Source organism: Eulemur rufifrons, chromosome 2 (assembly GCF_041146395.1).
Source record: "Eulemur rufifrons isolate Redbay chromosome 2, OSU_ERuf_1, whole genome shotgun sequence".
In the NCBI taxonomy this organism is placed as follows: domain Eukaryota; kingdom Metazoa; phylum Chordata; class Mammalia; order Primates; family Lemuridae; genus Eulemur; species Eulemur rufifrons.
The window spans coordinates 7566250-7589664 of record NC_090984.1 but is presented as its reverse complement, the minus strand read 5'-3'; the positions used below and the strand labels follow the sequence as shown (position 1 = coordinate 7589664).

Sequence of the window (23415 nt, the reverse complement as noted above, 5' to 3'; positions counted from 1 at the left end):
TCTCAAGGAAGGGAGGTGCGGCTGTGCTGCCTTCCCGAGGGACCAGACCACAGGCCATGGCACACCAGGAACAACGGCCCTTCGAATATAGTTTGGTGAAAGGCTGAGCTAACTTGACTTATAACTAAGACCACTTAAAATCACTTATAAGTACAGGCTGAGTGTCCCTCAACCGAAGAAATGCTTGAGACATTAGTGTTTCAGATTTTGAACTTTTTTGGACTTTGGAATATCTCCATTATGACTACCGGATGGACATCCCCAATCTGAAAATACCAAATGCTCCAATGAGCATTTCCTTTGAGCATTATTCGGTGCTCAAAAAGCTTTGGATTTTGGAGCATTTGGGATCTCCGATTAGAGATGCTCAAATTGTCCTGTAAAATTCCATTTATAGAACATTTTTTTTCCCTTTAAAAGATAGGATCTCACTCTGGCGCCCAGGCTAGAGTGCTGTGGTATGATCAAGCTCACTGAAGCCTCGAGCTCCTGGTTTCAAGCAATCCTTCCACCACCTCAGCCTCCAGGGTAGCTGGGACTAAAGGGTACATGCCACTGTGGCTGGTTGTATAGAACATTCTTGAAAAAACAAAACTATCATGATGGAGAACAGACCCGTGCTTGCCAGGGATCAGGGTGTGACTACCAAGGGGCAGCACGGAGGAGTTTCTTTGGGGTGCCGGGACAGTTCTGTATCTTGACTGGGGTGCTGCTTACATGAATCTATGAAAATCATAAAATTTCATAGACCTATACACCCCCTCTTTCTCAAGAGTGCACGTCAACTCTGATTAAACCCTTTAGTTCAGTGTTGCACCAAAGTCCGTTTCCTGGCTGTGATCACAGTGTTGTGGTTACCTAAGACGCTGTCACGGGGCAGAGCTGGCAAAAAATATACGGGAATGCTCCAAACTATTTCTGCAACTTCCATCAGAGTCTGAAATTATTTCAAAATAAAAGTTCTGACAACACTTAAATCATGTGTAAAGTCATAAAACATTAAAAGATACGCTAACCATGAAAGATGGCTCCAAGTGTTTAAAAGACCTTTATTTCAAAATGAAAACTTCCCATTCTAAGTCTGATAGCTTTACTTATGCCTCATGACACTTGACAGTGGAGAAGCGTGGAAGGAAGTGCGGAGGTCACCCAGCCTGGGGGGCTCTGACCCGGCCCCTCCACTCGCTCTGTGCATGCGTGTATATACCTGTTTGTCCAAGAACCCTTTACCTTCTGGGTCAGCCAAGTCCCATATCTGCGGAAACAAAAATGCTCGTGAGCGTGACTGCTAATCACTGCCCGCGTGTTAACAAAAGCAGGAGTGGCCACCACAGCTACTGTGGGCCTTGCAGACTGACGGCCTTGGAGGCAGGAGTGACAGTCCCCAGGTTGCAGATGGAGAGGTCCACTTGGAGCAGGTGAATGATCTGCCCACAGGCACACCCAGGTCCACTCAGCTCCAAAGCCAAATGGAGTTTATTACATCCTTGCACCCCCTACATAAATCCACATACTGTCAAGACCCCAAAAGCACTCAGGTATCTTATCTGCCACCCAACTAGCAGTGGCAGCTGCTGCCCAGGTGTTTGGATCCACCTGGTACAGCCTAAGTGGCTCACAGTGCCCAGGCCACACCCTGGGAGGCACAGTCCCACAGAGGGGGGGGTCTGCAAAGGCTGGCCTTGACCTGCCCGGGGGAGATGTGAGGGCGGCCACCGAAGGGAAATCACTCTTTGTCTTCACGTACCTTCCCAAGGATAATGTCTGAAAGGCCAGACTTCTTTAGGAAAAGTGCAGCTTCGCTCGCCCCAACTCTCCCTGTATATGCTGGGTCGACCTGAAATGGGAGGGTAAGAGCTGAGATGACTTTGCTGCGGCAGGTGAAGCAGCACCCGCCACGCTCACTGTTCCCTGAAGATTTAAAGAACAGAAAAGGACAGGAGGCCGCTTCAACTGGGCTTCAATTCAGTACTGTGCTTTCCAGTTTAATTGCTCTCTGGTTCCATCTAAAAAGACATCAGTTAAACTTACCTGCTTATAGTAAGATTCATATAACGGATTTCCAGTGGGAATCTGCAAACAAAATCACAGATATTGGTCAAAAGTGGACACACATTCCCTCGGGCAGGGGTGGGGGGTGGGAGGCGGAGAGGGCCACCCCCTCAATTTTGTCATTACCAAAATGTATGATACTGAAAGTCAAAATTTCGGTACTTCAAATATCCTCCAGATGCTGAACTGTTTATCTTCAGACACAGATATGACACTTATTTGATTTAGAAAAACCAAACGCTAATGATCTTCAATAAATCCTAATTCCAGTGCAAACAACGTGGTTGCTCAGGAAGCTGCAGTAGCAGCGGAGGCCCAGCGTCAATTTCCATTAATTTCCATCCACTGAGCGATGGGATTTCAACGCATCTGAGAGCTCACAGGGAAAAGACGCTCTATGCTTTGAGATTGTTCTCTGGCTCCAGAATTAGGAGAGGAGTGTCTGCATGGCATCCTGAGTCCCCAGGCACTCAGCCTTCCAACAGGCTGTCCTGCCCTGGGTCTCGTCCTCACCCTTCCTGCCCGTCCTCCACCAGCTCCCTGAGTGACTACAGAGAACATGCTGACCAGCCCCCGCCGAGAGAAAGCTGGCCAGTGACCGCTCCCACCAAGGTAGGCAGGAAGTTCAAAGTCCTCAGCTGGGCACTGATGACATTCCAAGTTCCAGCCCATCAAAGCACCAAGACATCACCTTTCGGAGAAGGTCAACTGCCTCATTTGGGGCCACGAGGCTAATCAAGGCCACCTCCACATCCAGCATGGCTAACGGCCAAGGTCACACACTTCCCACCATGTCCACTGCCTTTCTTCCTGATCTTAAGGGGCTGTCCCCTAGTGGGGAGGAAGGGCATATTGGGGAGTGTGCCAACCCGGTGAGGAATTAAGCAGCCACTAAAATGCTGGCTATAAAGGCTTACGTGCTGGTGTTTTACTGAGTGAGGCGAAAAAAGCAGTACACAAACCTGCTGTTGATTTAATAAGTGATCAAAAGTGAAGAATGCACAATTAGGCTTAATTATATAGAAGAACAGGCGTGTAAACAGCTAAAGAAAGCCAGGTGGAAAAAAGGAGTATTGTCTAAGCAGCAGGAGTATAGTGCTTATCAAAACAGTCCTTGCCTGCTGTCGCAGGATTTCTCACAATGAATGAGACCCCAGCGAGGCTGGTTCCCTCCAGTCATAATCACTGGATGTGAACCAATATGCACCCAATACTTGCACACTGTTGTGCTGTCGTGGGTCATTTCAAGTTAAAAATAATGCCCGGATTACGGTCAGCTTCTCTGGGGGACGCCAACACCTGCAAACATATAAAGAACTGAAAGTACAAAGAAAAATACCAAGACAGAATGAAAATAGAAGGAAAATAGCCTAAGTGTCTCAAAGGGGAAAGAAGAAAGTCAAAACAAAAAGAAAAAGGGGAAAAGAAAGAAGGAAATATTGAAAAGGCAGAAAAAACTAGAACAATATGAAAAAACAAGAAAAGCCAGAGGTTAAGGAATAATCATTTAAAAAAAAAAAAAAGAAGACAAAGACACCAAGGAAAAGAATTAAACTAGCTGGGCACAGTGGCTCAGGCCAATAGTCCCATCTACTTAGGAGGCTAAGGCAGGAGGATGGCTTGAAGCCAGGAGTTCAAATCCAGCCCAGACAACACGGCGAGACCCCGTCTCAAAAAAACAAAAAAAAAGAATTAGGAGGAGTTGAGTGCATAGCTACAGTAGCCCCTGTCTGTTTCCCTCATCCCCAGGAGCCCCTGACTGACTCAGTCCCTGGGGGAGTGGTCTGGGGTTCAGGGAGGACTGGGAGTGGCCATCACCCTTAGTTTCTTTATGACTTTATTAGATGACAGTGTGTAGCCATCACACCCTGTGTGACCTTCTGGGTCTAAACTCCAGTTTGTTTCTGAAACAGCTCCCCAGAGGGGTAAGATAGACAGAAAGGAGGCAAAGTCAGGCAGGCTGGTTGTCACTTATCAATAAAGGTGACAGTGGCTGGATCTAGACAGCAGGTAGCACATCACCTGCCATTGGCTCACAGACCCCAGAAGTTCCCCACTTTAGATGACAAAGGTGCCCTTTCTACCAACGATCAGAGAGGTACAGACATGAAATACATTTCCAGTGTTGTTTTTTTTTTTTTAAAGATTTCATGATAAGCAAGAGAAAGAGGTTTCCAAGCCACTATCAATCCAGTGAAAAAAAGATCTGTGGTATTTGGGGCATGCAGGGTTATTAAATATCCATCTCAAACTTCCCAAATGCTTATGAGTGACAAGATCTACAACCAAGAGAAACGAGGCCCTGACTGGCCCAGAAAAGCTGCTGAAGCACTTGACCCGAACCTCCAACCTCTGATGGTCCATGCTAAGGGCTCATTCATATACACTGCTTGACTTTCAGTGGGCCAGGCGTGGTGGTGGCACCTGTAGCCCCAGCTACTGGGGAGCCTGAGGCAGGAGGATCTCTTAAGCCCAAGAGTTTGAGGCTGTAATGAGCTAGGCTGATGCCATTGCACTCAAACCTGGGCAACATAGCAAGACCCTATCTCTAAGAAAAAAAAAATTTGTAATAAAAAAAATAAAAGAAAGTTTGATGGTCAGTTATCAATCCCAAAGACTACAGCTGATGGAAACCTCAAGCATTCCCCTTTAACTATGGGATCCAATTTGGGTAACCTGGGAAAATGACAGCAGTTAGAGATTTCGATTTAATGACACGTATTTCAAGTACTGCTAAAGCAGAAGGGGGAAGAAAAAAAGGAAAACATCAGACCCTAATTACCACTTCCTCTTACCCCACTGCTGCTTCCTGGGGACAGTAGAGTTACCCCTGCAAGCCACCCTCATGTGCCACTGCGGCAGAGCTGAAGACACACACGGCTAACGCCATGAATCCTCAACCAGGGGCAGTCTGTGTTGTCCGCCCTGTGCAGAGACCTTGCAGCTCCCAACAGGAAGCCTCAAAGCTGCCGGGAAGGAGCCCTGTGCATGCGAAAGCAGCCGCCAGAGCTGCCCACTCACGTCTGACCCCAAAGTGAACCCAGGGCCAAGCCCGAGGCAAAGGCAGAAAGGGGACAGACCAGGGTGAGACTTGCAGTGTAAGTGGCTGCAGGTGGCACCGTGACTGCCACAGGAATGGAAGCAAGTCAGATGGAGCCTACCCCAGGGTACAGAGAAGACGCCATCTTCACCTCTGCCGTGTCTGAATTATTGATGAGGTTCAACGCAGCTTTCAGCTTGGTCTTATATTAATAGCTGCTCTTCCTGTCTTAAAATACTAAGAGAGACAACGTGCAAAGTTCCTGTGGCCTTTTCACTTTACCCTCCAGCCCAGAAACAATTTACAAGTGGGATAAGGAAGGGGGTCACATGGAAGAGAACAATTTCACATCCTTCTGTTGTGAAGGCTTGAAAATACCACAATTCCTGTGAGCACGTGTGATTTTAACCTGGGAGAAAACCACGTGTGATTTTAACCTGGAAGAAAACCAGCTGAGTTTTTAACTGCCTTAAAACACAGCAACACCACTTTGGAGGGAAACCCTCTGAGGACAGTGTTCTAATGACTCCTGATCCTCCCAGGACTGAGTCCACCCAGCTCTGATTCCCACATTCGGCCAAGGGCAGGGCGGGACTCCTCCTGTGTCTTCATGCTTGGCTGTCTCCAGCCAAACTTCTGCTCTGCCTGCAAAGTGTTCTCAGGCAAAACAAAGCAATGACTGTCAGCCTTGTTTGTTTCAAAATGACACTTTTAAGCAAATTCATTTGCATTTGAAAACTTTCACAAAAGCACCTATAACCCCTGGTCCTAATAAATAGTGGGTCGTGTTTATATAAAAGTGAAGGCTGGCTGTTTTATATCCAGTGCCTCACTGAGCCCTCCCGACAACACTACAGCGAAAGTAACAGTGCTAGTTCCAACTGACAGGTGGGGAAACTGAGGTTGCCTGCCTAGGGTCACACAGCCAGGCAGTGATGGGGCCAGAGAAACACCCAGGCTAAGGGGCCCTGGAGTCAGACCCTAACCTACTTCGTTCGGATCCTGCAGAGGCGGCCCAGGTGTGACAGAGCTGGGCACTGGGCCTCAGGACAGCCTCACGTGCCTGCTTGTCTGGGAAAACGCACATCCGTGATTACGTGATGCTGCAGTTTTATTAAACAGAAGAGGCCAAAGGGCATATTTGAGCACATAAATCGCCTGGAAAACCAGTATTTTCCAAGGGCCTGCCATTTCCGCAGGAAAGTGGAGAGCCTATAATGGCTGTGTTTTTCAATGCTACTGCCAAGTTTTGCAGGAAGTTAGGTACATACACCAAAAGACATCCCCGTCTGAGTTCCTACTTAGAAAAACAGGCTGAGGCAAAAACATAACCGGAGAAGTGCTCACTTGATGATCCTTGCACTTCTGCCTTCCCTGGAGTTCCCCACGAGGCTTGTACCATCATCACCTCAAGCGTGCCCAGCCCTCCTGGCAGGCCGGCCCACAGTCTGCAGGTGACGAAATCCAGCTCAGTCACACAGCAAGGCAAGTACATGGCAGACCTGGGACTTGACTTGCACTCAAAAGGCATCAGGAGGCCGGGCGCAGTAGCTCACACCTGTAATCCCAGCACTTTGGGTGGCCGAGTCGGGAGGATCACTTGAGGCCAGGAGTTTGATATCAGCCTGTGCAACACAGCAAGACCACGTCTCTACAAAAAATTTAAAAATTAGCTGGGCGTGGTGATATGTGCCTGTAGTCCTAGCTACTCAGGAGGCTGAGATGGGAAGATTGATTGAGCCCAGGAGTTCAAGGATGCAGTGAGCTATGACCAGGCCACTGCGCTCCAGCCTGGGTGACAGAGAGAGACCCTCTCTCAAAAAAAAAAAAAGAAGAAGAAGAAGAAGAAGAAGAAGGCGGCATGAGGAAAACAATGGGCCATGTCTAACTTCCCTGGAATGGACACCAACAGCTCTTTCCAACTGCCTGATCAGAGCTTTCTCCATCAGGGCTAAGGTAAATGTTGCTGAGAGAAGGAGATGACTTGGGAAGTGAGAAAGAGCTTTTCTAAGTCACTTTTGGAAGCCAAGGTGGGAAGATCCCTTGGGGCTAGGAATTGGAGACCAGGCGGAGGAAGAGTGAGATTCCGTCTCTACAAAAAATAGACAAATTAGCCAGGAGTGATGGCGCATGCCTATAGTCCCAGCAACTTGGGAGGCTGAGGCAGGAGGATCACTTGGGCCCAAGAGTTTGAGGTTGCTGTGAGCTATGATGAGACACCACAGCACTCTAGCCCGGGTGACAGAAGGAGACTCTGCCTCGAAAAAATAAAAATAAAAAATAAATAAATCATAAGAAAAAAGACAGACTCACCAATTAAAAATGAGCCAGGGATAAGAGAAAGGCGATTCAGAAAGAAAAGAGGCAGCAAAGCTAGGGGGAAAACATTACCCTCACCAGTAATTTAAGTATTACAAAATAAAATTCGGTGCCAGTTTTTGCTATCAGTTTGGCAAAGTGGAACAAAGACAGATGCTGTGCAAGGTTGCCAAAGGTGGAAATACACGTCCCGAGCTCTGCTGGTGGGAACATAAACCATCCCAGCCTCTTTGGAGGGCGACGTGGCACTGTGAGTTTAAGTGTGTGCAACTCTTGCATGCAGGTTGAGCACGATTCCCACACCAAACTCCAGCAAGGTTTTTTGTAAACATAGATACGATTATTCTGAAATTTATACAGACGGGCAGAGGAACTAAATACCTAAAACAATTTTGAAAAAGAAGAATGAAGTGGAAGGAGTCAGTCCACCTGATTTCAAGACTCAGTCTATAGCTAGAGGGATTAAGACAACGCAGTGTTGGCAGAGCGGCAGACACAGGGAGCCGTGGAACAGAACAGAACGGAGGACCCAGAAATAGAGCCACACAAAGATGCCCGTCTGATTCTTTTCCTTCCTTTGGATAAACCTATGAAATCCCATCTGATTTTTCAACAAAGGTGCAAAAGCACTTCAGGAGGAAAGAAAGCATTTTCAACAAATGGTGCTGGGGCAACTGCATCCATAGGAAGAAAATGAGCCTCGACTTACGGCCTCTACCTCATACAAAAACTCACTCAAAATGCATCATGGACTTAAACATAAAACATAAAAATATGTTTAGGAAAAAACACAGGAGACAACTTTCAGGATCTAGGGCTAGACAGAGAGTTTTTAGACTTGATATTAAAAGCCCAGTTCATAAAAGGAAAGACTGGCAAATTGGACGTCATCAGAACTACAAACGTTAGCTCTGTGAAAGAGCTGGATAAGAGGATGAAAAGACAAGCACCAGACTAGGAGGAGACATTTGCAAAGCACGCACCCAACAAAGGACTAGTGTCTAAAATATATAAACAGCTCTCAAAACTCAACAGCAAAATAAAAGCAAACAATCCAATTAGAAGATGTGCAGGCTGGTGTGATGATGGCCCGTGCCTGTAGTCCTGGCTACTCGGGAGGCTGAGACAGGAGGATCGCCCGAGCCCAGGAGTTGGAGGCTGCGGTGAGATAATGATGACACCACTGCACTCTAGCCTGGGTGACAGAGCAAGACCCTGTCTCCAAAATATATATGTATACACACACACACACACACACACACACGCACACATTAAAATAAAAATAAAAATAAATAAAACATAAAAACACAAATATGCAACTACCACATAATCCAGCAACACAACTGCCCTGGGCATTTACCCCAGAGAAATACAGAGTCATGTTCACATAACATCCTGCACGCAATGCTTACGGCAGCTTTATCCATCACTGCCCCAAACTGGAAACACTCAGATGTCCTTCGACAAGTGACTGGTTCAACAAGCTGTGGTGCAAGCACACCATGGACAGTACTCGGCAGTGGGATACACGCAACAACCCAGATGAATCTCCAGAGAGTTATACTGAGTGAAAAAGGCCTAACCCAGAAGGTTACATACTGTATGATTCCATTACAGAACATTATTAAGATGCTAAAATCACAGAAATGAACAGATTGATGGCTGCCAGGGGTTAAGGAAGAGCTGGGAGGGGAGTGGGTATAGTTATGAAAGGGCAGCAGGAGACAGCTGCTCAGTGTCTGACTGTATCAACACACTCATCTATCCTGGTTGCAAAACTACACTGTCATTGTGCAAAATGTTACTTACCTTGGAAGAAACTGGGTAAATGGTGCACGGTAGCGGTCCCCAACCTTTCTGGCACCGGGGACCAGTTCCACGGAGGGGGTGGGGAGGCGGCGCTCAGGCAGTGATGTGAGAGACGGGGAGAGGCTGTATAAGTACAGAGGAAGCTTTGCTCCCTCGAGTGGCGCTCACCTCCTGCTGTGCCCCGCCCCACACAGTGCCTAAGTTTCACAGAAGACAATTTTTCTACGGAAGGGGGGACCAGCAGAGCTCTGTGGCCCAAGGCTTGGGGACCACAGGTACACAGGATTTCTCTTACAACTGCATGTGCACCTACGATAACCTCAAAATAAGACATCTGGTGTTGTTTTTCTCAAAGAGTCTGAGGAGACCTAACAACCAAATGCAAGGTGATATCTGCAGACAATCAGGGAGATATAAATACGGACTGGGTATTAGAGAATACTAAAGGGGTAATTATTAGTTGTGTTAGTATGATAATGGCATTGTGGTTATGTAAAGAAAACAGTCTTAACTGTTAGAGGCACATGTTGAAATTCGATTTCTAAGATTAAACGAAAAACGCCTAAAAGCCAGGCCTGGTGTGACACGCCTGTAGTCCCAGCTACTTGGGAGGCTAAAGGAGGAGGATCACTTGAGCCCAGGAGTTTGAGGCTGCAGTGAGCTATGACAGCACCACTGCAGCCCAGATGACAGAGCAAGACCTTGCTTTAAGGAAAAAACAAAAAAAAGACCTAGGAAATAAAAATGTATGTGGAGGGTATCAAGGGATGGTGGACAGGTGCAAAGAAATTTGCAAAATGCTGATATCTACTGTAATGGGTGGTGGGTACATGGGAATTCATTAAACTCTTCCCTCTAATTTTTGGAAGTTTAAAATTTGACATAATTAGGCCAGGCGTGGTGGCTCACGCCAGTAATCCTAGTACTCTGGGAGGCCAAGGCAGGTGGATCGCTTGGGCTCAGGAGTTCAAGACCAGCCTGAGCAAGAGCAAGAACCCGTCTCTACTGAAAAATAGAAAGAAATTATCTGGACAGCTAAAAATATATATAGAAAAAAATTAGCCAGGCATGGTGGCACATGCCTGTAGTCCCAGCTACTTGGGAGGCTGAGGCAGGAGGATCGCTTTGAGCCCAGGAGTTTGAAGTTGCTATGAGCTAGGCTGACACCACTGTACTCTAGCCTGGACAACGAAGTAAGACTCTGTCTCAAAAAAAAAAAATTTTTTTTGACATAATTGAAGACCACCACTGATGTGTCTCTGCTTTGGCAAGGACCCTAATGGCACAAGGGGCTGCTTCTTGCACCTCTGTTGTTCCATTTCTGTCCTCTTTGTAAAAGCAACTTGTGCCAACGTAGAACACCAGAGAACACAGAGAGCCGCAAGGAAGCAAACCAGGACACCCACAGAAATCCTTGTCAGCGTGTCTGTCCTGCCAGTTTCCGATACGGGGAGAGAGACAGGATGCCACTCAAGGTTTAAGTGTTAGAAACGAAGGGAGCTCTGTCATGAATAGGATCGTAGTTTTGTCAAACCATAAAAACTATCATTCAAGCAGGGCACGATGGCAGGTGCCTACAGTCCCAGCTACTCAGGAGACTGAGATGGGAGGATCCCTTGAGTTCTGAGTTTTAGAGTTCGAGGCCAGCCTGGGCAACATAAGTGAGACCTCATCTCAAAAAAAAAAAAAAAAAAAAAGAAAGAAAAGGCCTGGTGGTGGCTCACACCTGTAATCCTAGACTCTACAAAAAACAAACAAGTAAATAAAAACAAGCATTCCTTTAAAAACACATACAGGTATGCGCTTCCAAGGCTACAAATTCTGCTCTGGGAATCTACCCTGAAGAACCACTAAGTTATACAGGAGCAGGGAAGGGCAGGAGCGTGGTTCAGTTTTCCCTTCTCAAAGGCAGAAATGCAGGGCTGAAACAGCTGAGAATTGGTGAAGCCAATAACAACTGCTGTGTCTCCATGGGACCAGAAGAAATACCTCGTAACAGTAAAAACAGCCGAGTGGGGTACAATCGCGTCATCTACTTGCCAAGGGAAAAGGAAAGACCCGCACTAGCAAGTCCGGCGGGACCTGGCCTGTAAGAGCATGGCGTCCTGTGTCCCAGTATCTGAGCCTGGCAGGACAGACACACGGACAGGGCCTTCTGTGGGTAACCTGGTTTGCTTCCTCATGGCTCTCTGTGTTGGCTAGTGTTCTACATTAACACGCGTCGCACTTGTAAAGAGGACAGAAACGGAACGAGAGAGGTACAAGGAGAAGCAGGACCTGAAGGAAGATTCATGGATTCTCCCCGGGGACCCGAATGACACCCTGCAAGACGGATATGCCCAGGGCTCAGTGCCTCCACCCCACCCAGAAGGAACTCAGGGCCACGGCACAGCGATGAGACCGGCAGTCCCCGGTCTGGAGAACCACCAAGAAGCAAGAGAACCAGGACTGAGAGTCTAGACATGCGGTGAAGCACCAGGGTGAACAGGATGGGCAGGGTGGGGGGCAGAGCACAGATTCAAGGTTTGAGAGCTTGAAGTGCTCCCAAGGGATCATTGCTCTCAGCATCCCGGAAATGCAAATGGGACAAAAGATAACTCACGGCAGACTTCCCGCCCTGACGACGCACTGCCCTGTGGAGGACACAGAACCAAGCTGGCTGGGCCCTGAGACTGCCTGGCTCCATCTGCACCTCTGGGCTACCACCAGAATGCTGTGCAACCCTGGGGAGGAGTGAGCAGCCTCTCTGGGCCTTAGTTTCTGTATCTAGAGACGGAGGTTAGCATTCCCACCAGTGGGGACTTGTTCCTCACTCGCTGTTGTGATTCCTGTTAGCCTCTCCTTCCACCGACTCTAGGTGAAAATGTATCTTATCCCCAGAAATGCCTCCTTTATCCCAGTTCCACCTCCCCCTGCCCTTCACAGAAAACCTCCCCAAAGAGGGGTCCTCCCCTGGATTGGCCAGCTCTCACCCCTCTGGACTTGGAAATTCATTCATTCACTCACTCTATGAACATACGTTGAGTTCACGCTAAGGGCCATTGGGCTGGGCGCAGTGGCTCACACCTGTGATCTCAGCACTTTGAGAGGCTGGAGCAGGATCCCTTGAGGCCAGGAGTTTGACACCACAGCCTGGGCAACATAGCAAGACTCCTCTCTATAAAAAGTAAGAAAAATTAGCCAGGCATGGTGGTGAGCTCCTCTAGTTCTAGCTACTTGGGAGGCTGAGGTGAGAGGATGGCTTGAGCCCAAGAGTTTGAGGCTGCAGTGAGCTATGATGGCACCACTGCACTCCAGCCTAGGTGACAGAGTGAGACCCTGTCAAAAAAAAAGAAGAGGCACTGGGGCTACAAAAGTGTGCGGGACAGTGCCCTGGGCTTGAGGAAGGAGAGGCAGGCAGGCAAAGTGAGCCCAGGATTACAGCGCAGGAGGCTGTGTGACATGATGGTGGTGGCGGGCACAGCCAAGGTGGCCTCCAGGGCCTGGGCCAAGTTGTCAGGGCCGGGCCAGGCGTGCCCCAGGGCAGAGAAGGCAGGCTGGGGCTGTGAGTAACTCAGCACAGTTCTAGCCAGACAGAAGGGCAGACACATCGGATGACAGGGTCTGTGCTTGCTGTGAAGCCGGGATGTCATCCCCAAGGAGAGGCAGAGCCACGGGAGCGCGGGCCTGGCAGTCCAGCGAGCTGGGCAGATGCGCATGCGAGCAGGTGCATATGAGCATGTATCAGCTACACAGAGTGGGGACAGGAGGGGAGCCTGGAAGGGAGAGATGGCCACAGTCCTCCAGCAGGACGAGCCCCAGGGAACGCAGTGACTCACTGTGCAGACACACATGCAGAGGGGGCACACCGGTTCCTCTTTGAATGCGTTTCTTTGGGATGTCCCTGTGGAGTGTCAACGTAGAAACCTAATTCCCGTTCCAGCAGTGTCTACTGAGTGCTTCCCTCCGCCCGGGCACTGCCCTTGGTGCAGGTGCAGCAGTGACGGAGGGCACCCGCCCCACCCCGCCTCGTGGATTCACTAGACACAATTAGCTGCCAAGTGCTAAAGGGAAAAGACAGGATGGAGGCCAACTCTGCAGCCACACACCTAGGACAGCAGGGAGACGCCACCTCCCGAGGAACACCCTTACCAAAGCGGTGGGGGTGGGGCGGGGGGACAGGACTGCAATGGAGCAGGAGGAAGAGGGAGGGGCCACCGAAGCAAAAACACCAAGGGAGCAGGCCCTGCAGGGAGCCAGCGGCAGTACAGCCGGGGCAGGCAGGATGGAGCCAGAATGTGCCACGCAGGAGGGGGGCGGATTCCAGCCCTTCCTCCCAAGGATGCTGCTTAAGATGACAAGTTGCACCAGCCTCCAGCAGCTCTCCCTGCTGCTGACCCGTCTCCCGCGGACGCTGCTCCTGGGCATCTCAGAGAACAGCCCTGGCCCCATTCTGTTTCCTTCCTCCATCCAGTAAGGAGACTCCCTGGAGAGACTCAGTCCACTTGATGGGGTAGATGGCTCAGCAGCAAGTGCATCCCACACAGGGGGGCACCTAGCGCCTTCCTTGAGGGCTCCCAACTTTCTGCAAGTGCACCCTGAGTCTTCCCGAAATCCCTCTCCTACACCGGCCACTCCTGGGCTCCAACGCCCCTGCCATCCTCTGATCCCTGGCCCCCAGCCGAGCATGCTGCCCAGGGCTCGGGGCTGGATGTGTCTGGCCTCCTGCCGGGGTGTTCCTGGCCATGGGTGGAGCCAGGCAGGTGGGCCCCTGCGCCGCCTCCCTCATCACTGTGGTAGCGGCATCTGCCTCCTGGCGCCACTGTCTTTTCTCCTGGGCCCTCCAGACATCACACACCACACTAGGCTCCCAGATTCCATGGCCAGCAGAAACACGGGCCCCGCCACCGCGGAGCATCAGTCTGGTCAGGGAACCAACGCCATCGGCTAGCACACATGACAACATGCAACAGCAAGCGTACTGGCAGGGGCAGTGAGGACAAGGACAGAACAAGAGCTCTGTCCCGATGGGAAGGCCAGCCCTCCACCCAGACTCCTAGGCCCCACCCTTTGGCTCTAGCAGAGTCCCCCCCCACCCCCCGCCTTCACTCGCCGCTCTCTTTATTTCACTCCCCCACACACGGCCACTGTCATGCTCAGAAAGGCCCTGCGGGGTTTCCAAAGGAGGGTAAGGCCCCAGCCCTTGGCCCAGTACTCAGAGTGCTCCCAGCCATGCTCCTCCCCGCCAGGCTGATTCCACTCCACACACTCAGCTGCACGCACACGCATACACTCACTGCACACCGACACTCTCACACATACACACCCATACGCTCACCCACGCAGGCATATACATAGTCACTCTAACACAGGCACACAGTTGCACACCCGTACACACACTGAGCCGGACACTCACAGAGCACGCAATCAACCTCCGCCTGGTGGATGCTCTACTGAACATGCCTCGCACCTTCTCATCTTGGCACAAAACACAGTCACGCCTTGCTTAACGACAGGGCTATGTTCTGAGAAATGCGTCACTAGGCAATGACGTCATTGTGTGAACATCGAAGTGCACTTACACAAACCTAGGTGGTACGGCCTACTCCTCACCGAGGCTGTGTGGTACAGCCCCCTGCTCCTGGGCTACAGACCTGGTGGCAGGTTACTGTCCTCAACACTGTAGGCGATCATAACACAGTGCTAAGTATCTGTGTATGCAATGCCAAAAAAACACGGTACTATAACTGTGTAGGACTGCTGTCACATACGCAGTCCAACATTGACGAAAACGCCGTTACGCAGTGCGTGACCGTGCTCCCTGTGCCTGGGGGGCCTCTGCCTCCTGAAGGCCGACCCCCTGCTCTAACACGCCTCCTCCTCTGTTCCCCCAATTGAAACGAGTCTCCCTCCCCGCCACAATGCCATAGCCCCGAGCTTAGACAAGGGGCACTTTTTAAGGTCCAATTGATGGAAAGGCTACTCTGACGACCAGCCCCCTCTTCCTACATTCCCAGTGCCTGGAGGGGGTGGCAGGTTCTTGTTTATTCCACGCTGCAGGATGCTGTGGCTCCTGGAAGCAGCCTTCGCTAAACGTCTCTTTGTGCAGCGCGTAAGATTCGGATGAGGAGGGGGTGCAGCGGGTGCAGCGCAGTGGGCAGGCATGGCACCACTGCTCTGCGGCAGAGGGGACAAGCTACGATGCCTCTCTGGGCCTCAGTGTGGCCACCTGTAAAATGGGACTAACCCTGCCCCTTCCCTGCAGATTACTGTGAGTATCAAAGGGTAACATGTAGGTAATCCACACTCCGCAACTGAAAGCCATTATCGCATCTTTTACTGTGGTTATTACATCACTGTCATTATTCCTGAGATATAGGAAACCCTCAGCACCCTCACAGCCCAGCCTGCCAAACGATCTCTGCCAAATAATAAGGTATTTCACCCAGTGCTGACTACACCAAAGCATAAATCATACTCATTTTCTCCCCCAGCCAGTCAGCAAGCTGCTCCCAGCGCCTAGGATAGAGCGGTATTGTACCAGTTCCCTTAGTCTTGGCTAACATTTTTTAAAGATGGATGATATTACACATAGCAGGTAAGTACATACCTACAAAAATCTGCATATGTGGTGGTGAGTTAAAGGATATTTTCTAGTGCCTAAGAGTCAACAACAACAAAATTAAATCGACAAAGTCAAATAACTTTGAATGTCAACACTTAGAGCCCAGCCTAAAAGAAAACGCCAACTCCTCTGCCTGCAGTGAGCAGGCCAAGTGACAGCAGCAACAGCACCGATCTGCATCACAGGGTCACCAGACTGTCCTGACCCACTCAGCAACAGTGGGGCCTGCCTGGCCACTCCAGAATCTTCTTCTCAGTGGAGAAAGTTTCCAAAACCATGTAGGGGTGTGCTATGTTCAAGGAGCTGTTCTAAATCTTGCCCAAGAAAAAACTCAAAGGGAGAAACATATGCAACAGCACACACCTAGGTCAGTTGCACTCGGGACCACCCCGCAGCCACAGACAGTGCCATCTCTAGGGTGTCGGGGGATTTAGAGGGCTCGTCTACCCCCAAGACTGCACAGTCCTGGGTCTTCTCAGTGTAAGGACCTCATCACCAACAGGTTTTTTCCCTGTTTCATCTCTCCCCTTTGAAAATAGTCTGAAACAAGATCATTTTCTTTTCCATGGGAAAAGGTAAAATTGAAAAGTACATCCCCTTTGGATTAAGCCAATCTTCTATGGATCGATGTAATGACACAGGCAAGCTTGTGTTGTCACTAATAAATGAGGGAAGCCCTCTGCTTGCCCTCTCATGAGTGGAGGGGAAGAGGCAGCGGGACCCCAGCCCTGGTGGCACCCTGAGCCCTGTCGCCAGGGAGTGGTTCTGGGCCCTGGGGCTGTTTCTTCGGCCTGGAGACTAAACGTTCCATCTATCGACTCCCATCACGGGCAGCTGGAGAGGCAGACCGCGCCCCTGGCTGCTGTTCCAAGTATCCAGCCTCAAACAGATGGATATCACCTGACTACTACGTGCTGGACACCCATATTTCAAGAGCTGGGGACACAGCAGGGAGCAGGACAGAGCTTCTCCTGCCCTTCTGGGAGCCCACAGTGTGGCATCTATGGGACAAATTGGCGGCTTTGGAGCCTGCAGTCTGATCCAGGCACTCGACCTCTCTGAGGGGCCTGACTGGTCATTTGACCTCTCTCCTTCTCAGTTTCCTTATCCAGAAACAAGCACAGGGACAATGACACCATCAGTGGTCCAATAACACTCCCTCACTTCTACATAACATCTGCACCCCAAATCACTCAACACTGCTCTGGGAGTTCTGGGTTACCAGTCAGGGAAGGGGAACGGGAAGCTGTGGAGACGGTGCCGGGAGGGAAGGCACGTGCAGAGGCTGGGGGAAGGCACTGGTCAGGGCATCTGCAGCCAGTCCTGCCGGAACAGAGGCAGCAAAAGAAAAAGGGAGGTGCAGGTGCTGGCTTCCTCCACCCCAGTGGAGGCAATTCATTCCACCTCTGTGGGTGCCACCTGCCCTCCATGAGGGTGTCGGTCACACTGTGTCCTAATTATCTTTGTGCCTGGGTGCCCAGTTGAGCTGACCCAGGGTAGGGCTCAGCTTTACCCATCTCAGTCACAAACAGCACAAAGCAGCTCAGCGAATGGAATCTAATGGTGCCCCTGGCCCAAGAGTTATTCTTCTGAGCTGCGCCTAAATCTGGGGTCTCACCCAACCTGCAGGGTCTCCTGCGACTTGGGGGACTTTGCCTCAACTGACACAGCCATAGCCCACAGGGACCACCCATCGCTGCTGTCCTGGCTCCCTGAAGGCGCATCCTGTCCTGTTGGCTACACACACACCTGCTTCTTTCTCTGGCTTCTGTCCCCACTCAGACGATCGCCTGTCCAAATGGCCACCCCACATAGTCCTTGGATCACTAGCCCCTTCTCTCCTCCTGAAACAATCTCCGGCCAGGTTCCCCTTTATCACTTCATGCCCCTATCACAGCAAACGTCTCTGAGCTAGTACCCAGCCCAGAGCATTCCCTGTGTAAGTGGCTGGACAATCTAAAGGTGTCACTCTTCAAGAACCTGCCATAGCTCCCAATGCAATCAGTAAATGGATTCTGCTATCAAGACTGCATCCCCACGCAGCAGGCAGTGCAGACGGAAACCTGAGGTAACCTGTGGCCATGTGGAACCTCTACTTCCCCCCAAAAGCCTGTGGTAGTCTAAGCTGGGATTGGTCAGGTGCAGTAGCTCACACCTGTAATCACAGGACTTTGGGAGGCCAAAGCAGGAGAATCACTTGAGGCAAGGAGTTCGGGACTAGCCTGGGCAACACAAGGACACCCCTGTCTCTATAAAAAATTAGCTGGGTGTGGTGGTGCACACCTGTAGTCCCAGCTCCTCGGGAGGCTGAGGCAGGAGGATCACTTGGGCCCCAGTGTTCGAGGCTGCAGTAGCTATGATCACACCACTGCACTCTAGTCTGGGTCACAGATAGAAATCCCATCTCTAAAAAAAATTTTTTTAAAGAGCTGGGACTATTATGGGGGAAAGCCCACACAGGCTTTAAAAGCTAATTTGTTTACACTCCACACAGAATGGTAACCTTCAGGCCACCACTCGGTCTGGTGGTAAAGCCCAGCCCAGCACAGGGGACAGAAGTAGTTCTCTGTTCCCAACCCCCGTCTGCCAGTGGCCACTCTCTGGGCAAGCAGACACCCCAGCAGTCCCTTTTGTCTTGGGCCAATTTGCAGCCCAGGCACAGACTCCCACGTCCTATTTACTAAAACACCTTCCTCCTTTCATCCCCAAGCTGCCCTAATTAAGAGAGGGACGTGGACCCCAAAGTCCCAGCCCCACACTTTGGGCCTTTGAGCTCGAACTGCAGCCTCTGGGCTCTTGCTCAGTCTGCTTCTCCTCATGTGAAAGGCCACTCCTCCCTCCCTTCCCTGTGCCCCCAGGGCCCAGTCCAACACCCCCACCAACACCCCCTCTCCTCTGTACAGTATGTCTGCCCCTCGTCCTGCTCAGACCACCTGTAACCTGAGCCTCCACCGTGGCCCGGCCAAGCCACCCTTCCTCATGGGCAGGGCCTGGGGAATACTGCTCACCACTCGAGCCGGGAAACCTTTTTATCCTTGTGAAGACAACCAGCAGGCCTTTCCACTTCCCTTCTCCCTTCCAGTGAGATGAATTAAAGCCATAAAATAATGACTTGACAAGTGCTGTCCTCTCCACTCAGAGGACAGAGTATCTAATGACCAGGTGGCAAGATCACTGTATAAAAACAAACGAGATCAGGAGACGTCACCCCATTGTAAGGCTTGGGAGCTAAACGAAACTTTCCAAGACAGGGAACTATGGTGCAATGAAGAGGCCTGGACCTGGGTCATTAGAGCTGTGTCAGCACGAGCTCACCAGGTAGGACCTTGGGCAAGGGACACATCTCCGGTCTCAGTTTACCCCCTCACACATACAGGATAACACCGACCAGGGGGACCAGGGGGACAGAATCCCAGAGGCCTTTCCTACTCAGTCTTTCCAGCCCACAAGGTGAGGCCATCCTGGACCTCATATCAGATCACAGTCCCCCCCGGCTCTGCTCTTCTCTGGATATGGATCACGGCTGGACAGGCGACGTATTTGTGCACTTCTTTCCGCCCGTGCCCCCTCCTCAGCTCCGTGGAACAAGATTGTCTTCAGAGTCCCTGTTCCATCCCCTGCCCGGAAAGCACCCAGCAAAGGGAAGATGCCACATAAACATTTACTGAAGGAACAGCGTGACCTAGGACCGGAAGGCACAGGGAGGGCACCTGACGTCACACCTTAGGGTCCTGAGGCTCCACTGTGGCTAGTCAGGTAGAGCAGTACTGTTCCCAGTCTGCAGATGGGGAAACTGAGGTACAGACAGTACTTGCCAATTGAGGGCAAGGAGCAAACATCTGGGGACCCAAACATTGAAAAGCTGGCGAACATCTGGGGACCCAAACAATGAAAAGCTGGTACCCTAACATGGCTTCAAGTAATACTGGGACTGAACGGTCATGTTCGAGGGAGAGTATGGAGAAGATTTCCAAGTGGACGCTGGCTGCACAGGTCAGGTCAAGGTGGGGAGGACCCGAGAGCACCCCCAGGCGGGGGCTGACACGGTGCCCCTCACCAGGGTGCGGCAGTGGTGTCTGTCCGTCCGTCACAGGAACACAGCACAGACTGAGATATCAGAATTGGAAAGGGGACGCTCAGCTCTCTGGTACCACCTGACCCGAGGGCAGTCACTCTGCTTCCTGGATCAGCTGACCAAGGTTAAGAACCAGGCGGGAGAAAGTTGCTGTAAAGTTAGGAACTGGGGTGGAGGGGGCAAAACATACATGTTCTTGCTTGATGAGGTGCTATTTAGTAAAAAACACCAGACCAATACAGTCAATAAGAGACAGCCATGGCCAGGCACGGTGGCTCACGCCTGTAATCCCAGCACTTCGACAGGCTAAGACGGGAAGATCATTTGAGACCAGGAGTTCAATACCAGCCTAGGCAACATAGCAAGATCCAGGCTCTACAAACGTTTTTTTGTTTGTTTTTTAATTAACCTGGAGTGGCGGCACATGCCTATATTGCCACCTACTTGGGAGGCTACAATGGGAAGATTGCTTGAGGCCAGGAGTTCAAGACCAGCCTGGGCAACACAGTGAGACCTCATCTCAAAAAAAATTTTGTTTTAATTAGCTGAAAGTAGTGGCACCTGTAGTCCCAGCTACTTCAGAGGCTGAGGTGGGAAGATAGCTTCAGGCCAGGAGTCTGAGGTTATAGTGAGCTATGATCGCACCACTGCACTCCAGCCTGGGTGACAGAGTGAGACCTGGTCTCAAAAAAAAAAAAAAAAAAGAGAGAGAGAGAGAGAGACATGTACACATACACAGGGGTTCTGGATCTCACAGGCATAGATTTCACTTTAAAACTTCACTCTCTACTCATCAATTTACACCACATTGCCATTAGCATTCTAGTAAGATAGACGTGCAATTATTTTAAAGAAAAAAACAAGGGACAAGAGGACAAGCAAATGTCGCAAGCCACTCAGCATTCATTCCAGACACACTGGCCAGGCGCTGCTCTGGGCGGGGTGCCCAGCAGGCTGTCTGGAAGGTGGGGAGCTGCAACAGGCAGACGTGGGTGCAGCCTCAGCTCTGGCACGGCACTTAATCTCCATGGGTCTCAGTATCCTCACTTGTAAATGGGAATAAAAACCTCCTAGAATGGTGGCACCCAGCAAAAAGAAAATGTATCTAAAGCCCCTGGACGGAGGAAGCATGACCAGGGAGAAAGAAGGAAGGAAGATGGAACTCCTCGGGCACCGGGCAGTGTCTCCTCACCACTGAGCCCAGTGCTCTCCTCTGGTTGTCAAGCACTTCCTAGGTACAGGGGACCTGCAGAAGGCACAGGAGAGAGAACTGTCCTTTGGGTGGGGCTGAGGGAAAACAATGCAGAAGAGGCCTCAGAGAGTGGCCCCAGCGCAGGCACAATGCAACGGGAGGTCACACCAAGTGAGGTTCCAGCAACAAGAGCAAACAGAGTCAGAGATGCTGAGGCTAGAACACGTGCGGGACAGCGAGTAGGAGAGGTCAGGTGGAGCCCGAACAGGGCTAGGGCATAGGAAGGCAGGGCTTGGGCTCATCCAGCCTGACTCACTTGAGAGGGAGGGGAATGGGAGCTGCGGAAGGGTTTTGGAGCAGGGGAGTGGTTGAGGATGCGTTTTAGATCAATCCCATGGGGGTGTAGGATGAAATGGGAGGGAGAAGCTGAGCAGGAAAGGAAACAGCCCCAGACCACTTTGGGGTGTGGCGAGGAAGGGGCCAATGCCAGAGTCCAGCAGGCTGGCAGGGGAAGGGAGAGACACGAGGCTGGACTCCTGAAGGGTCTGGGGGCAGGCAGGTTTAGAGTACTCTACATGGAAGCTCCAGGGGAGGCAGCATGCAGAGAGACAGAGAGGAAGGAGGCGGGTGGGGAGGCTGAAATTTGGAGGCAGGAGAGAGAGCAAAGGGAGAGAAGATGAAGACTGAAGGCCGGCAGCTCCAGTGTTACAGGGCTCGAGGAGGACCAGCTCCAGCAACAGGCCACTAGAGTCAAGGATGGTGGGGTTGCTGGCAACCTCGGAGAGTACAAAGGTATAAAGGATATGGGTGTGCTCACATAGAAGGTTTTCTCCAAGAGTTGAAGAGAGGCTGAGCAGGGAGAAACAGAAATCAATGAGATGGGGAAAAAACATCACTCCTATTGAGCCATTCTAAGGGCTCATTAAAATGAATTTTAAAAGAAAAAAGAGAAGAAATAAATAAAAATCACTCCTAGAGAGGCAGGAGTACAGAGTCTAAAAATTGACATTGATCTTCAGGGTCAGAAAAGGTTGTGTAAGGAAGGCAATGTCCTAGATGATGTCGGGTATGCAGAGCAGACAGGGAAAGATGGACAGTGCCGGGGGCAGAGGAAACACACCCCCTCCTCCCTTCCGCTAACCCACTAACTAAGCGCTTTACTCACCTTCACCTGGCCGTCCATTTCCAAGTGTGCCCTGCCACCTCAATCCAACCAGATCACAGCCTTCTGCTCCAGGGCGTACCCCCCTTATCCTCTGCTGCCCCTGACGAGAAACTCTCTGGGAATTATACCCATGCTTCCCCTGGAATTATCTGTGAACCTGTGTGAGCTCTGAGCTAGAATGCAAGGGCCTGGGAGGGCCATGCCTCACACCTGGGCCGACAGTAACCCCTGGTGCAGAGCTTCACTCAAGAGCAGGCATAGAGAGGTATTGACAAAATTTCCTGAAGGAAGAAAACTGGGTCATGCCTTCATTCAACAAACATGCAGGGAAAGAAACAGGACAAAGCTTAGAAGTCAGCACCCTGAATTTGTCAGAAGCCACAGGATCCAGGCCGTTGGTCACTTCTTACAACTCCTCAGTTCAATTTTGTCCCCCGCCACAGCCCTAGCCCCCACATAGAGAAGAAAAGCCACGTGGGAACTGTACCAGGTGGTGCAAGTCATTGGTCCCAGCTACACAGGTTTGATTGACATTTCCTGCAAGCTGAGCTCAGGAGCACTGAGCAAGAGGCCTGTCCTTGCCTTATGGGACAACCAACTGGTCTAACAGGAAGACAGACGGCAGAGAAACACACAACTGTGGACCGTGTTCAGTGCTGAGGGGTGGAATGAGGGAGGCGGACAGCTGTGTGGGGTGCTGCTTATGACAGGTGATCACTAAAGGCCTCTGGGAAGGGTGACATTTGAGCTGCCACCTGAAGGAGGGGAAGGAGCCAGGCACTGGAAGTGCCAAGGGGGAAACGAAGCAGAGTGATTCAGGAAGAATGAACAGCCAGTGGGGACACCCTGAGGACAAAGAGGGCTTGGACTATGGAAGGGAGGGAGAGAAAGCAGTGCATATGGTTGCAGTGTGGGGACCAGGGACAGCACAAAGTAGGTGAAGCGCTAGAGCCTGGCAGGTGCCTGGCGGGTAGGGTTTTGTGGTTCCTGGGAAGGAATCCGGATTCTATTCCAAAAGGTTCTAAGCAGATGAGTCACATGACCTGATTCCTGTTTTCATATTTTCATGCAAATCACCACCCTCCTCCAAACCTAAGCCTCCATCAGTAAAATAAGAATCCCCTCCTTGAAGTGCAAGGTGTTGTGCAGGTAAGTGACA

The 23415-nt window shown here is 50.8% G+C and overlaps 1 protein-coding gene across 4 annotated transcripts in view; it reads right to left on the bottom strand.

The window, feature by feature from the left end:
- Positions 1 to 23415, bottom strand: part of EPS15L1 (epidermal growth factor receptor pathway substrate 15 like 1) — a 99414-nt gene that overhangs the window by 74008 nt on the left and 1991 nt on the right. For all 4 annotated transcript variants that reach the window (XR_011234398.1, XM_069477231.1, XM_069477232.1 and 1 more), the window contains exons 2-4: positions 2032 to 2073; positions 1748 to 1837; positions 1208 to 1255 (exon numbers count right to left, since the gene is read on the bottom strand). Coding sequence is in view for 3 of the 4 variants with exons in the window: in XM_069477231.1 (XP_069333332.1) it covers positions 1208 to 1255; positions 1748 to 1837; positions 2032 to 2073 (180 nt within the window). In the remaining variant the exon portion in view is untranslated. The remainder of the gene's footprint in view (positions 1 to 1207; positions 1256 to 1747; positions 1838 to 2031; positions 2074 to 23415) is intronic.